Source organism: Dipteris shenzhenensis, chromosome 5 (genome assembly GCF_047967505.1).
Source record: "Dipteris shenzhenensis isolate YYH24624 ecotype China chromosome 5, Dip_SZ_1.0, whole genome shotgun sequence".
Lineage (NCBI taxonomy): Eukaryota > Viridiplantae > Streptophyta > Polypodiopsida > Gleicheniales > Dipteridaceae > Dipteris > Dipteris shenzhenensis.
Genome location: NC_141600.1, coordinates 2,946,716 through 2,962,413, shown reverse-complemented (window position 1 = coordinate 2,962,413; position 15,698 = coordinate 2,946,716). Strand labels below are relative to the sequence as shown.

The following is a 15,698-nucleotide window of genomic DNA, read 5'->3' as shown; positions in this document are numbered from 1 at the left end:
AAAAGATAATACTTCCAAGTATGGATGGCATGAATTACAACCAATCTATCCTGCTGAAAACTGAAGCTCCATTTAACTGATCTAGCACATCATCAATGCACGGAATAGGGAATCTAGAATGTAGTGGCTGATGCCCTTTCTCGTAGACCACGGCTTCACCATATTTCAGTTCCCTATCATGATGAGCTAACAGTCCTCAAAGAATTCTATGAGGGAGATGCTGATTTTGCTCAGCCATCGGCACATTTGAAAGATGGAGGCACCCATCATGCCTACCACATCAGGGATGGCTATTTATTCATGGAGAACAAACTATGTATCACAAAGCAGCTTAGATCTAAAGTGATGGAGGAAAGCCATAACCCACCCTATGTTGGTCATAGGGGTATTGTGGCCACTTTTTCAGCCATGGATAAATTTTTCTACTGGTCTAACATGAAAAATGACACTGCTGCCTACATTTCAGCTTGTCTTGCATGTCAAAAAGCTAAGTATGAGAGAGGAAAACCCAAGGGTTTACTTCAGCCCCTACGCATTCCTGAGAGACCATGGGAACACATCACCATGGACTTCATTACAGGAATTCCCAGGACCAATCAAAATCATGACATGATTTGGGTGATAGTAGATTGATTCAACAAGCAAGCCCACTTTATTCCTTGCAGAAAAAATCTCAAGGCACCTGAAGCTGCCCATTTAGTTATTAGACACATCTTTAGACAACACGGCATGCCCAAGTCTGTAGTATCAGATAGAGACTCAAAGTTCACTAGTAACTTCTGGCAGGCTTTGTTTGAGAACCTTGGAACTCTTCTAAGTTTCTCCTCAGCTTTTCATCCTCAAACGGATGGCCAAACTGAAGTTACGAATAGTACACTCTTGGATTTGCTGAAATTTTATGTGCATGACCAGCAAACCTTTTGGGAGAAATTCCTTCCTCTTGTGGAGTTTGCTTATAACAACACAATTCATTCCTCCACTAGAAAAGCTCCTTTCGAAATTGTATATGGTAGATCTTTACCAACTCCACTCATGCAAATCTTTGCCGTTGATCAATTCTTGGAGGATTATGACTTTGCTTATGCCACGGTTCGAGCAGCCATTCAAAAGGCACAGGAGAAACAAAGAGCAGCTGCAAATAAAAGATGGAGGGCGTTTGCAGTGAAAGAAGGCCAATGGGTCTTCTTGAAATTTGAGAAAGCCCGGTTAAAAACCAAAGTAGGCAAAAAGCGCATCTACTTCAAGCTATCCTTTTGATATTATGGTTCTTTTCAGGTGTTGCAGGTAATAAATGATGTCTCAGTCCGATTGAGACTTCCAGAGCATTGGAAGATCCACGATGTCTTCCACGTAAGCTTGGTGAAACCCTTCATTGGGGAACCACCTCAAGAGCCCACACTGGACGATGCACGTGAAGTAGAGGACACCTGAGATCTTGTTGATCCCAGAGCAAATTATTCTGCATAACTTCACTACGGGACGTCGAGGCACGACTCGCAAGATGTACCTTTTGAAGTTCAGAGGGCTCCCATCCACCGATGCCCAATGGGTGGACAGAGCTACATTTTAGGAGTGTCCTGAAATCCTGGATGCTTATGAGGAAGCATTTCAGTTGAGGACAACCGAATGAAAGACGGAGGGAATGTCATCTTGCTTCAACATGTATCCACTTGCTTGGTACTATTTCTTTTTGTTTTTCCATAGTATGCTTATTAAGAAATGAAATGTTTTCCTACTGTTCAGTTACGGACAATGGGGACTAGGTCTAGCATTTGAGGGTGAATCCCCTTGCTTGGGGTTATGGGCATTAGTGACCCACAAGAGTGATGGCCTCTCTTTGAGAGGGACATCTGGAAACCACACCCCACCTAAGTACCCAAACATGGGACCAATCAAATGCACAGATTGCATACTGACCTAGGAACCATTCAAGAGAATGTTCCCTGAGCTTTGGGTGTGGGCCTGGCAGCATGCCAAGAGTAATGGAGATACAAGATAAGACGACAAACAAATGAGCTTAGTATGGCTCAATTATGACCTTAGAGTACGTCAATAGATAGTCTAAGCTGTTAGGAACCCGTGGGTGCGATCAGAATTGAATTTTGACAACTTTGAAATTTTAGGGTTTTTGGGAGTGACACGTGGCAGCTTCCACGTGGCAGACTGCCACATGGAATCTGAGCTGGCAGGTCAGTCCACCTGTCCCACACATGTGGCAGCATGCATGGCAAGTGGCAGGGCATGCAGGCCAAGTGTCTAGCCCCAAATCTGGTAGATTTGGGGCAGGTTGTGGGCTGTCCTCTTTGGGACTGCAGCCCACCAAAAATCTAGGACAAGTGTCCACCTTCCACTCTAGGACAAGTGTCCACCTTCCACTCTAAGCCTGGGGGGGGGGGCTGAGCCTATAAAAGAAGGTCTCTCCCCTTCATTCCCTACATGAAAAATTCGTCACTTTTCTTCTCTCTCCTTTTGGTTGATGCAGCAAGACCTCTCTTCCAGCTCCTTGGGTGCAGCCAGCTTCTCCCGAGGCCATTCTCTCACCTGAGTAGCACTTTCTCTCTCTACAGCAGCACACTCTCTCTACAGTTCCAGCCCCACCTCTCCAGAAATCTGCCCCCTCTCAGCTCTTTTGGAACAGCAGCATTATTCTCTCTCCTTCTCCTAGCCTGGAGCAGCCACAGCCCCTTTCTCTCTCCTGCTGCAGTCTTTTACTCTCGACTGCAGAATTTCTCTCTCTATTGTTCCAGCCCATTCCCCTTGCATAAATCTGCCTTTCTGTGCACCTCTGGAACAGCAGCAGCTCCTTTCTTACATCCCCTCCCTTGGGATCAGCATTGGCACTCTCTCTCTCTACAGCTATCACTCCATAAAGGCTTTCTCTCTCTAGCCTACAGGCTGTTTTTCTAAGCGTTCTCATTCCAGCCCCTTTTCCACCCTCTCCTCACCCAAGGTAGCTTCAGAGGCATCAAGGACTTCATCTACAAAAGGGTCAAGTCACGAAGGGAGTATGTATTGTCAAGTTTATCTCATTTACGGCACTATTTCATGTTGTTTCTACTATCTTTCTAGAAACTAGTGCTTGCCTCTAATGTTGGATGTAAGTGGTGATTGTTGCAGGCTTCTTCCTTGTGGACTGGGCAAGCCAAGAGTTGAAACCTGAGCTTGGAGTCCTCCTTTTTGTTGTCTACCTTGTACATATGCTCTTGAGTCTTGTATTTAGGTCCTAGGTTTTCACTGAGTTCATCAGTTTGGAAGGTGCATTGCACCTTGGTCTTGTATCTCCATTTTCAAGAATAAAGTGAGCCTGGATGAGGGGGGGGGGCGTCTTGGCCCCTCAATCATATTGCAATTTCCAATGATGTCACTTTGTGTTTAAGCTGTATAAGTCTTAATTCCAGCTTAATTGCAAACTCTTAAGTTCAAGTATATGTGTTTGGCAACTCGCAATCATTTCATTCAAACGCCTCTGCAAAATCCGTTGTCTGAAATGACAGAAAGCACCGAGTGGTTTACATCTTGATGGTCATTTTGTTCAGTAAGCAGTAATCGACACACATACGGAATGAGCCATCTTTCTTCTGTACTAGCGGTACAGGGGAACAAAAAGGATAAGAACTGGGCTGAATCAGCCCCTTGGACAACAAGTCATGCACCTGAGTCATAATCTCCTCTTGTTGAGTTGTACTAACTCTGTATGGGGGCCTATTGGGTGGTTCGCTGCCAAGAATGAGTTCTATGCCATGATCCTCAGGTCTCTTAGGGGGTAGCTCCTTTGGCAAAGCGTCAGAAAAGCAATCTTTAAAATTTTCAAGAAACTGAAATTTTTTTGGAGACAGCATGCATTTCCGTATCTCTCTCTTTTACAAAAACCATATAAGCTGAAACCGCAGACTTTATTTATTTTCCAATAGAACTTTTTGATACATTGGGAATAGTTTCCCCTCTATTCCTAGCAACCACATGATGTACTTTGCCCCTATGTACAAACTCGAGCACTCTCTCAGGAAGGGTCAAGTTCATTGCCTTGCGATGAAACCAAGGCATACCCAAGACTACATCATGATGTGTCAGTGGAGAAATGAAGAAGTCTTCCTGATCCACATAACTCTGTACATGAAGACGGAGCTTCCCTATCAAGGGAGTGGCTGGCACAGGGTTCCCACAGAACATCTGGTCGGCATCCAGAGCCCTGCCCAACTCCTGTGTCTTTATTCCCAGCCTCAGGGCTAGATCCTCTGATATAAAGTTATCAGTAGCCCCTGGATCAAATAAAATCAGCGCTTGCTGGTCTCTGACTTTGCCCCAAGGTGGCAGCAATTCTCGTTCCTCTGGGTTTGAAACATGACCCAGTATGTCAGGAATTCCTCCTGCCATTGGCTTTTGCGGTCCCCGTGGCTTCTTTGCCCTCTTTTCCCTTCGAAGTAGAAGGCTTTTCTGGGCATTGGGCAGCCACATGCCCCTCTTTGCCGCATCTGAAGCATTTACCCTCTTTCCTGAACGTTTTAATCTGTTCAAGGGTAAACTGTGGTCTTCCCTTAAAGGGCTTTTGCACTTGGTCTCCCCTTGGCTTCTGAGGCTGAAATCCCCTCTTCTGAGCCTTGGGTAACTCTCTTGTTTCAAACTTAGGGGTTGCTGGCTTTTTATCCCCCGGTAGCCTTGCTTGTAGTGAAGGCACACTAGTAGGATCCTGCATGTACATGAGACTAGCCACATTGGCTGAATGCATAAGAGCTGATATTTCTTTAATATATTTGGTGTTCACTTGGGCCTTTATCTTTGAAGTGGGTCCGGCCCGGTACTTCCTGAGTTGAGTCTTGTCAAAAATATTATTGAAAGGCGAAACCTGCAAGTATGCGTCCCAAAATTTCTGGTTGTAAGACATCTCCCCCAACCAAGAAGGACATGATCCCGAAACTGTTTGGGAATAAACTATTTATAGAAAGCTTTCTTGAAGTCCTTCCATTTCATGGGGGCTACATAGTTGGCTGTTTTTGCTATCTGGCTGTACCAGTCAAGTGTAAGCCAACCATATGAAGCTTTGAGGACTCTCTGAAATTTTCCAGGCTGAAGGCAACATCAAACTTCCTTATGAACTGCATAGCCTTTTCAGCTTGGCCATATTGGCCATTGTAAGTGGCAAATCTTACTCACTTCCCACCATCCTTGAATTCTTTAGTCTTTGCCTTCCTGCTGGACTTCTTCTTCTTTGGCTCTGAAGATTCAGAAGAAGGAGATGATGTTGAGGATGAAGAGGTAGAGCTAGAAGATTAAGACGAACTAGATGAACTGTGATGATGCTTCACCTTTTTCTTCTTAGGAAGAGGACCTGCTCTTTTCCTCTTTTTGCCCGCCACTTCTTTTTGATCTGCTCTAGAGGGAGGCGTCTCTGGCTTTCCCTCAAAAAGAGATTGTACCATCCTGCGAAACAAGGGATTGCTTGTTGCCTCTCCCAACTGAGTAATCAACTCTCTATAGGCATTCTCTTTATTTATCTGTATAGCCACAGCCTGTTGTACCTGGTTAGACTCTACCATTCCCTCATGGGATGATTCAGCATGCTGCTGTGAAGCCATCTCTGCAACTTGTTTGAGATCTGCAACTCTCACACACACTGTGTATGCAACTGATGCAATCAGCCTTTGCTTTTTAAAGAGAAAAATACCTCAACAAGAGGTGTCTTGCATTCACAACTTGTGCCAGTGCCGGGCTGTCACCTCAAGGCATAAACTCAAAGCTGTGTGCCCCTTTTCTGGCTATTGCAAATGACATTCAAAAAGCATCTGTTTTTTTTTTCCCTCTTTCACCTCTCAAAGGCATGCATATTCTTTTTCTGCAAATCTTTGATTTCTTTGCTTTTTAGTTTTTTTTTTAAATAGGAAAAGGTAGGTTAAAATTGATGGCCAGAATTGTCTTTGCAACTGTCTTAAAAGAAATAAAAAATAAAATTATAAATGACAGTAACTGGATTTGTAACCGGCTGGTTACACTAACCAGACTAGTTGGTTTTGGTTTGGTTAGTCTGTGATTGGACTAACTGGACTGGTCACACTCTAGTTACACCAACCAGACTGGTCTGGTAAGGCCAGATTAATTGGGCCAAGGTTGAACTGATCGGATACTGGTTCAACTAACCAGAGTTAACTAACTGTAGTTAACTTGACTAGGGTTTCACTAACCATGGGTCAACTATCCAAACTAGGGTTAGCTGCCTAGGTCAGCATGAGGTCACCTGTGTGCCACGTCAGCATCCACATGTCAAGTGCCACGTCATCTGTTGAGATGGCTGCCACATCATCTGTGTGCCATGTGTCGGCTAACTTGCCACGTCATCAAGAGCCTAAGGTTTTAGATCTTGGCTGTGAATTTGGTCGGCGTCGCGCCTTCCAGAGAACATGAGCGTCGCGCGTTGCGGAACCTTTTGCATGCACCTAGTCACTTTTGCGGCACGGTGACGAATCCCGTTAGAATCCCTTAGCGTTGAGCATCGTTGTACCTAAGCTGCTTCAATTAGCTGGTCTTGAAGAGTATAACGCCCTTAATGCCACGGTTACTATTGAATAGAGATACATCAGCATGGAGGGGCAACTGCAGGAGGTTGATTCGGGCCCACCAAGCTTAACGAAAATTTCAGCGTAGCTCTTTGTCTTTCAAATTCCATGATGGCTTGGCTTCTTTTGGGCATTCCGTCCAGTGACAAGCGCCATCATGACTCCTTGGTTCACGGGTGTGGCAATGTCTTGTATTTATCCAGAGATAGATAGGGACAGAGGCTTGAGCATGGCTGTTTCCACAGAGCAGAAGTCTTGAATAAAACTTGAAATAGGCCAACGCTCCTCTGATTAAACGTCAACGGAACTAGCCGGGAATTTCATCGCCTCGTGGCTCTTGCTTCCACTTGAATACAGGAATCTGAATTCCAGCATAGGACACTTCCTTTCATCACACGCGAGAGATGAGCTCATTACTTCTTTGGGCCTCACTGCTTGAGAAAGCTGTGAATCTGGCTCTGATATCAATGCAATCTTCATCACAAAAACACTCTGCAAACATTCTCTTCTCTAGGTGTCCCTCTCTCCCTCTCTCTACAGATACACTAGGGCCCAGGACAATTGTCGGGCTGGACCCCCCCGAAGGTGTTTATTCATCAAGAGAATCTGAGTACAAGTTTAGTGTGGAGCTGTCTGTTACAAATTCAAACGTGAATCAATTTTTTATCAGAGCTTCAAGCTCATTCCAAAATGGCAACATTCCACTTGTCTAAAATCTAGTTTAAGTCCTATTATATGCCTCTAAGGGCAATTTCTAGGATCTTCGTAGCACTTGGTCACGCGGGTGGCCTCCGAAATACTTGCTACGCTCCAAATTGCTTGGGTCTTTAGCCCCTCATAGTACCTGCAACAATTAATTAAAGTGCACCACCATGGCACCCATTAATTGTTAGCGGTTTGCATGCAAATAATAAATTAATCCTAGTCACAGGTGGGCGTCCCCACTAAACAAACATGTGAACAAAACATAGAACACAATTCTTGGTCGACCGAAGTCAACCCTCTTGGTCGTAATTAAGGGGCTTTAACCAATGGTCGTGGCGCCTTAATTATGGCCAAGTCTCTCCAACCGAAGTTGGCACATCTCTTCAACCGAAGTTGGCACATCTCTTCAACCGAAATTGGCACAACTTGGTTAACTGTAGTTAACCCTCTTGGCGCATGCCAAGTCTCATTGACCGAAGTCAACACTCTCTGACCGTTATCAGCTCTGTGGTTCTTTGGGTTTTTTTTTCCAAAGAAAGGAACCTTCTATTAATGCTTGAAAGATTTCATACAAGACAGCAGCCCCGAAGGTGCTGAGTATGGAAAAAATCAAAAAAGGATGAAAGAAAGAAACTGGCCTGTTCCAGAGAAACCCAACTCACTCCCTAGGGAATCTCTGGAACTGGGGCTAACAGCCAAGTGGGAGGACTATACAGCTAGCGAATCCCTCGTGGAGTGAAGATGTAGAAAACACCTGCAGGCCAAGCTTTGCAGAAATGAGCTCAGCTCTCGATAGTCGCCCTAGATCCTGGAGTCCCAGGCTCCCAGGTGGACCGTAGAGTGTAGATGATATCTTGCCAGATGGCAACTAAGGTAGCCGAGGGTGGAACCGGGTGCTCTCCCATGACAAGACTGCAATGAGCCACCTAAATGTTCCAAGCCGTGATGCTGGCTACCACCTCCCAAACATTGTCTTCCCTAGGAGGAGGAGGAGCTAGGTTGTAAGGGGGGGCCACCTCGTGGAGTGCAATCCTCTGGATGCTCTGACCCTGTATCCGGTAGGCTAGTGAGATCTCATCAATCTGAAACGTGTGTCCTCCCTTTGTCAACCAAGCCCAGGTGTAGTCTCTGTGAAGACTCTACATACGTGTCATGATCCTGAGGGCTCTCATCCAGATCCTCGTTGCACTACGACAGCTCCATAGGCAATGCGGGATAGTCCAAGACACCGTCGGAGCAACGATGGCACTGCTCCTCTACTCGCATCTGCTCCAACCACAGGCCGATGGGCAAGCCTCCGTGGGCTGCCAGCTAGAAGAAGTATGAGATCTTCCTCGGCCGCAAGCTAGACCACAACCGCATCCAAAACCTGGAGTGCACATCCCGGGGCACTCTCTGGTTCACCCAATGTCTCTCTCTCGAGGGGGTCCACCTCGATGAGTCCATCTGAAGCCTCCTGCCAATCCGTGTGGTGTAGGAAAAGAAGGGCCCCTCATCCACTATCTTAGCTAGGCCGCCCGTGGAGGACCAAAACCACTCCCCATATCCCACTGGACCTCCCTCAGGGGTCTACCCTCCCACAGCCAAAGTCGCCATCTAGAGGTGTCTTGCTCTGAGATACTGGGTGGGTCAATGTGCCACTCCTTCACCAAACGTCCCACCACTCTGATCATTTGCCAGTGAATCCCATCAAGGCTCCCATCCATCTCAGGGTCACTCTCAGTGAGTGGCTGAAGTAGGCCTCCAGGTCCTACATGGAAAAAACCGGGGTGTGTGTTGCCACGCTGCATCAACCTCCTCAAGGGAACACTAATACGGGAAAACTACCCCAACCATATGCTGTCTCTCCAAAGGTGAAGTCCTTCCCACTAGGACTCATGAATGGCTAAGTCAATCTCGCCCATCCACTGCCCTGCTCCTCGCAGATGTTCTAGGGCGTCAAGCCTCGCCTCTGTCTCCATAGGTAGTTTGCTCCAACGACCAAAAGACCTTGCTGGACCATTGTCCCATTGTGCCCAACCAATGTGAGTCCGCTGTCCGAGCATACGTCCCTCCTGATCTATGTGCTATATACCTTAGATCTAAAATGCTTCATGTAGCAATCAGAGCGATTTGTGGAAGTTCTGGATCATGCATCAGACTCGAGGTTTTTAGCAAGATTGCTTCAAAGCAATCAGGGAAATTGTTATTGACCTGATTTCTTGCAAGCGATCAGGTCAATACGGGAGAGGGGGGGGGGGGGTGTGGCGGACATGTTAGTATCAATGTTGGTGTACTTTCATGGATGGCTATATTTAGCTTCGCAGCGTTTACTTGGTCTGACCTCTGTTGGGAGGGGGGGCAGATATTGGTTTGGGTATCGGTGCACTATTGCAGATGGCCATATCAAAGTGCATGGTTTATATGAGTGGTGCTGTGTGGCTTTGCTAAATGTCATGCCTTGAATAGACTACGGCTTTGGTCATCACACCATTGCAAAAAATTAGAAGTCTTGCAAAAAGAACATTTTGGATGAAAACTGAGCGTGCTCGTTAGGCTTGGATGGTGCTTCAGGCTCCTAATCATAGCAACATCGTCTCGTGGAGTGTGATGATCTAAAAAAATGCATTGCCCTATCAGCTAGATTTAAGTGCTCGTCTGGGAGAGACTATAATGAAATCATTTAGTCTTCACAAGCAGTTTTAGCTTGAATGAAGAGATTTTGGACTACTTTCTGATAAGCCTTCTTCTTTTGTGCTCATGGCTAAGCCTGCCCTTCACCTCCGGAGTGCCGAGAGAGACTCGGTACGAAGACTTTGTATAAATGGATGCTCAAGTATGTGTGGGTGTGTGGATTTGTGTGTGTGAGAGCATATGTTTATACTACGGTCTACACCCACTGTTGGGCACTGATGGCATCAGTGGGGATGCCATAGTATGAGTGACTATCATAGAGATTGGAACTGCACTATGGTGTGTTTTTAGAGGATGAGTTTGGGCATGATTCATCTAGATATAAGCTTTGAAAACTGTTTTTTATGCCTGAGATGCATAATTTGTGTTGTAAGATTTCTGTCAAGTTTTTTTACATTGTCCATCTAGTGCTGACCAAAGTATGGTCCCAACTATCCACCTCATTGTTGTATTGTACCAGACAAGGACAGCACTGCCAAGTTCCAACAGAATGCAGATTGTACATTGAGAAAGTCCAGAGAAGACGTGCATGTAGAGGTAGCTATCGCAGATACGAAAACTTCAGGCATACCTGTCCCAGGTATGTCATGCTGTTTCTTGAGCTTATGTGTCCAAGCATGCATATGTATGTCTGGCAAATAAATTTCTGTATAAAGATTCTCTCTGTACCTGAGGGGCAGTCACACATACTCACATTTACACATCCATACACTCTCGATTATTCTCATGCCTGCTTAAGCTCTCAGTCACTGTCATCTCTGTCGTACTTGTGGGTGTTGATATTTCTGTTGTACTTATTTGGAATTTTGTACACTTTCATGTTTTTTTTTATTTTTTTCCCCTTTTTGTTTTTGGGGACGTGTGATTTATTATGTAGATCCATTTCTCTCAATAGGGGTTTTGGGAAAAGGAGGTGGCAGGTCTAGTTTGCATGAATACTGCCACAGGCAGAAATGGAAAGCACCAGTTTATGAGCTATCAAACCAAGAGGGTGAACCTCATTCAAAAAGGTACTTTGGCCATTTGCATATTTTTGTATTTTGTCTCTATGAATGAATGTGTGCAAGCTTCTGTTTTCACCTCCCAGGTTCACATTTTCAGTGGAGGTTTTCGGGCCTCCCTTTGGACCTATAAAGATTGTTGGTGACCCAATGTCAAGTAAGAAACAAGCAATGGACAATGTGGCTGTGAAAGTACTTTTGAGTCTGAAACAACAATCTTAAGATGGAGGTATTATAAACTGTTGATTATTGATGAGTAATATGTCTAAATTTGATTGCAATCATCATCAGTTGTAAGAGCTTCATCAAAGAAATTCCAAGGTGTATTTGCATTCAATTGTTTAATGAGAATTTTGAGTGTTGGTCGCCTTTTAATTTTGTCAGACATTTGGCATCTTCTGATGGACAGTTGTCAGACAGTTGAGTGTTGGTCGCCTTTTAATTATGTCAAACAGTCGGGCATTTAGGATGACCCAACTAGTATATAAGACCTTGGAGCCCTTGGTAAATGCCATTATGTCTGTGTGCGCGTGCATATATAGGCTCTATCAAGGCAGAAACAAAGTTCATGCTTGGTCATCAGGACGTGGCACAGGAAATAGCTAGCTGGTAGTTTCATCTTCTAAAATCATCAGCAGAACTGAAGTTCCCTTTGCTCAATGCATGAACTTAATTTAATTAATCATCAAATTTGTTTTTGGATCATAGATGCTGCTGCAAGGAGGCTGTCTTAAAAAATTCAGTCACTTTATCACCGTGGATAAATGCATCTCAAGTAAAAGGTAGATAAAGTCTAATTGATGCAGTTGTACAACTGTTTTGTGAACATCCCAACCTCAGGTCCAATGCACAAGGATGCCATTGTGGCTGTGGAAGAAGGAATTGTGAAGGTTGTATGAACTTGTATCTACAGCGCAATCTCCACAACAAAGAAAGTTGTCACTTGCAATATCAGAGCAAGGCTTGCCACTTTCCTTGGTGGTTCTAGAACAAGAAGACATCCCCAGAAAGAGTTCGAGGGAATTGAAATGGTTTCAGAAAGAGGTAGTTCGGCCACCAAGCGAACCAGTATGAGGCGACCTATTGGACTAGATGAAGACCTTGATGAACCGTTCGTGTTGGGAAGGATCCCACATTTTCGACACCTGTTTGAAGGAAAAGATAAGGAACCTAAAGAAAAAGATAAGGATGTTCCTCTTCAGGGAGAAGTCGCTCAAAATATCTCTTCTGCTTCGAGAGGATCTTCCAGACTACGCTTTGCTTCGGGAAAGCGATCCAGACGTTCTCCTTCAGTTCGGAGAGGAAGGAGTCCCAAGCCCCTCAAAAAGCTGAAAAAAAGCATCAGTGGAGATCTCCAAGTTCCAGTCCATCCATTTCCAGTTCCTCTTCCTCATCTTCTCCCTCCTCATCTAGTTCTTCCTCCTCTTCCACATCCCAAGAGCGCTCTTCATCTGAGCGCAAGAGCCGAAGATCCAGATCAAGAAGAAGAGATTTTTAACACTTTTGATGGTAAATTTGGGGTAATTGAGAAGGCCCTGAGTTTTATTCGACAGTTCGATGTCGCTTTTCAGACAAGGCATCACCGTGAAAGGTCGAAGTTAAAGATTGTGAGCTTGCATCTCACAAACAGTGCGCTTGCATGGTGGAGAGCACTTCTAGTGGCAGATGATGTCCTCAAGACATGGAAAAGCTTCAAAAAGCAGTTTTTCGAGCAATTCCTGCCAGAGAATTTCTATGATGATGTGCACACCACTTGGGAGAGTGTGAGACAGCCGCCGGAGATACTGTTGAGTCCTACAATCAAAAGTTTTGTTCTGCCTATCTCCAGATAACTCCTTTCAAAGACATTTCAGAAAAGTTAAAGCTTCGCAAGTACCGGGCTGGTTTGCAGCTCCATATTCGGACTCAAGTAAGCATCGAGCACAAGACAAAGTTACAAGACCTAATGCATTCAGCTATCATAGTTGAAGCAATGAAGGCAGATTTGTTGAAGTTCTTGGCTGCCTCTAAAGGCAAGGATGGAGACACCACCAAGAGAAATACGGCCCTGACAGTTCCAGGACAGAAACAGCCCCAATTTCAGAAGCCAAGGGGTTTCTTCAAGTCCTATAAAGGGCATTCAAAGTTTACTCTAGAACAGATCGAGACCTTCTGAAAGGAGGGTAAGTGTTTCCACTTTGGAAAAGAAGGGCATATGGCTGCCTAGTGCTCCAAAAAGCCTCCGGGTTTTAGGGAGTAGAAAATGCCAAGAGAACCACCAAAGCCCACGGCGAGAGGAATCCCAGATATGCTGGTAAGAACAACAGAACCAAAAGATCGAGAGCTTTGCCTTGCTTGGGGTAAAGTAAGAGACATCCTTTTTTATCCAGGAGCTACATACAATTTTATTTCGGAAGATCTAGCTCTGAGGCTAGGAATTAAGACCGAAGAATTGGGATTACCCCTAGATGCAGAGCATGTTTTTAAAGGGGATCCAGTCAAAGTCACTCCTTTGATTGAAAAGCTCAGAATTCATGTACAAGATTATGTGGACCACAAGGAGTTTTATGTTTCACCCCTCAAGCGTTATGATGCTATCTTGGGTATGCCATGGTTCCATAGAAAAGAGGTGCACATTGATATCAAAGCAAGAACCCTCAGTTTCAAGCACTAGGATAAGGAGCACAAGATTTTGGCCAAAGGAAGAGGCGAGACAATTCCAATTGTATCCAATATTTCCATTTCTAAAGTGATAAAATCTGCAATTTCTGCGTATATGGTTTTTGTCAAAGAAAGAGAGGATGAACCTCCAGTGGAGGTAAGTCTTGTGGATAAATAAAAATTTCAGTTTCTAGAAACTTTCAAAGATTGCTTTTCAGATTCTCTTCCAAGAGACCTTCCTCCAGAGCGGCCAGAAGATTATGTCATATAACTCCTTCCAAGCAGTTTGCCCCTGAACAGCCCACCTTATCGAGTGAGCGCAGCTTAGATAGAGGAAATCATGGCTCAGGTACAAGATTTTCTCTCTAAAGGACTTATTAGGCCCAGTTCCTCACTCTTTTGTTGTCCTGTACTCTTGTTCCAGAAGAAGGATGGCTCCTACCGGATTACAGAGCTCTTAACAAGATGATAGTCAAGAACAGATTTCCAATCCCACGCATAGATGATATTTTGGACAGATTAAAAGGAGCCACGATTTTCAGCCGCATTGACTTGAAGAGTGGGTACCAAGAGATAAGGATTCATCCTCAAGATGTGCATAAGATAGCTTTCTGGACCACTTTTGGGCTTTGTGAGTTTTTGGTGATGCCCGTTGGGTTAACCAATACCCCAGCCACTTTTAATCGTATGATGGACCAGGTTTTCAGACCTTACAGGCACTTTACAGGTACTTTCTTTGATGACATCCTCGTCTTTTCAAAGACAGAGGAAGAACATAAAAAGCATCTGGCCAATGTGTTCCAAGAACTTAGAAATCATAAGCTCTATATCAACGCTAAAAAGAGTGAATTCTTTCTGGATGAGATTCACTATCTGGGACACAATTTCCAAGGAAGGGATTCGGATGGATCCAACCAAGATAAAAGCTATTCAAGAATGGCCAGAACTCACCTCGGTACATGAAGTATGCTGTTTTCTTGGGCTTTGCTCCTACTACGTACACTTTATCAGACACTTTGCTGATATAGCAGCCCCCTTGCATGATTTGACCAAGAAATCGGTAGTCTTTAAGTGGGGAGAACGGTCCTTCAACACTCTCAAAGAAAAGTTAATGACCGATCCGATTCTTATCGTTCCAGATCTGCACAAACAATCCGATGTGGACTGCGATTCATGTGGAGAGAGTGTGGGAGCTGTCCTCCACCAAGGAGGAGGAGTCATAGCTTATGAAAGCAAGAGGTTGCACAATGCAGAGATATTTCGGAGTTTATGAAAAAGAGATGCTAGCGGTTATCCATGCCTCAGCTATCCGGAAGCATTATCTTATTGGAGCTGATTTTACAGTCGAGACAGACCATCACACAAACAAAGATCTTCGAAAAACATATGAGATGGGCAAATTTATTATCCATGTTTCACTTTCAGATTGTCTACACTCTAGGAGCTCGGAACAGGGTAGCAAATGCCTTATCTAGAAGGCCCAAAGTGAATAATGTTACCATAGCATATCATCAAGATCTAGAGGCTATGATAGAACTATTTTTACAAGATCCAGATTTCGAAGAAGTTATGAGGAACATCTTGCAGGAGGAATCATCCAGCCAGTATTCTTTGAAGGATGGTTTCCTTATGAAAGATGATCATTTGTGTGTGACCCAAGATATGCGAGCCAAAGTTTTGGGAGAATGTCATGCTCCTCCTTATATAGGATATCGAGGTATTTTGTCTACTACATAGGCCATTGAGAGAGATTTGTTTTGGCCAGGGATGCGGAAATACATTCACAAGTTTGTAACTGAATGTCTTACGTGCCAAAAGGTAAAGTATGACAGGCACAAGACCCCAGGACTACTCATGCCGCTGCCCATACCGCAGGGACCATGGGAAAGTATTGTGATGGACTTATCTTTGATCTTCCTAGATCCAGATACGGGAATGATGGGATATGGACAATCATTTATAGATTCAGTAAACAGGCCCATTTCATTCCGGTATGAAAGACCATAAAAGCATATCATATGGCCAGGTTATTTTTGGCACAGATTTTCAGACATCATGGTATGCCCAAGTCAATTGTCAGTGATTGAGACCCTAGGATGACTAGTTTATTCTGGCAAGCATTATTTGATAA

General features: G+C 44.5%; 1 protein-coding gene across 1 annotated transcript in view; it reads left to right on the top strand.

Moving 5' to 3' along the window:
* Window positions 1-11,871, top strand: part of LOC147901497 (endoribonuclease Dicer homolog 3a-like) — a 111,001-nt gene extending 99,130 nt beyond the window's left edge. The window contains exons 26-30 of the mRNA XM_087374529.1: window positions 10,387-10,506; window positions 10,804-10,936; window positions 11,014-11,156; window positions 11,470-11,536; window positions 11,636-11,871. Of these exons, the coding sequence (XP_087230655.1) occupies window positions 10,387-10,506; window positions 10,804-10,936; window positions 11,014-11,149 (389 nt within the window). The 3' untranslated portion in view covers window positions 11,150-11,156; window positions 11,470-11,536; window positions 11,636-11,871. The remainder of the gene's footprint in view (window positions 1-10,386; window positions 10,507-10,803; window positions 10,937-11,013; window positions 11,157-11,469; window positions 11,537-11,635) is intronic.
* The last annotated feature ends 3,827 nt before the right edge of the window (window positions 11,872-15,698 follow it).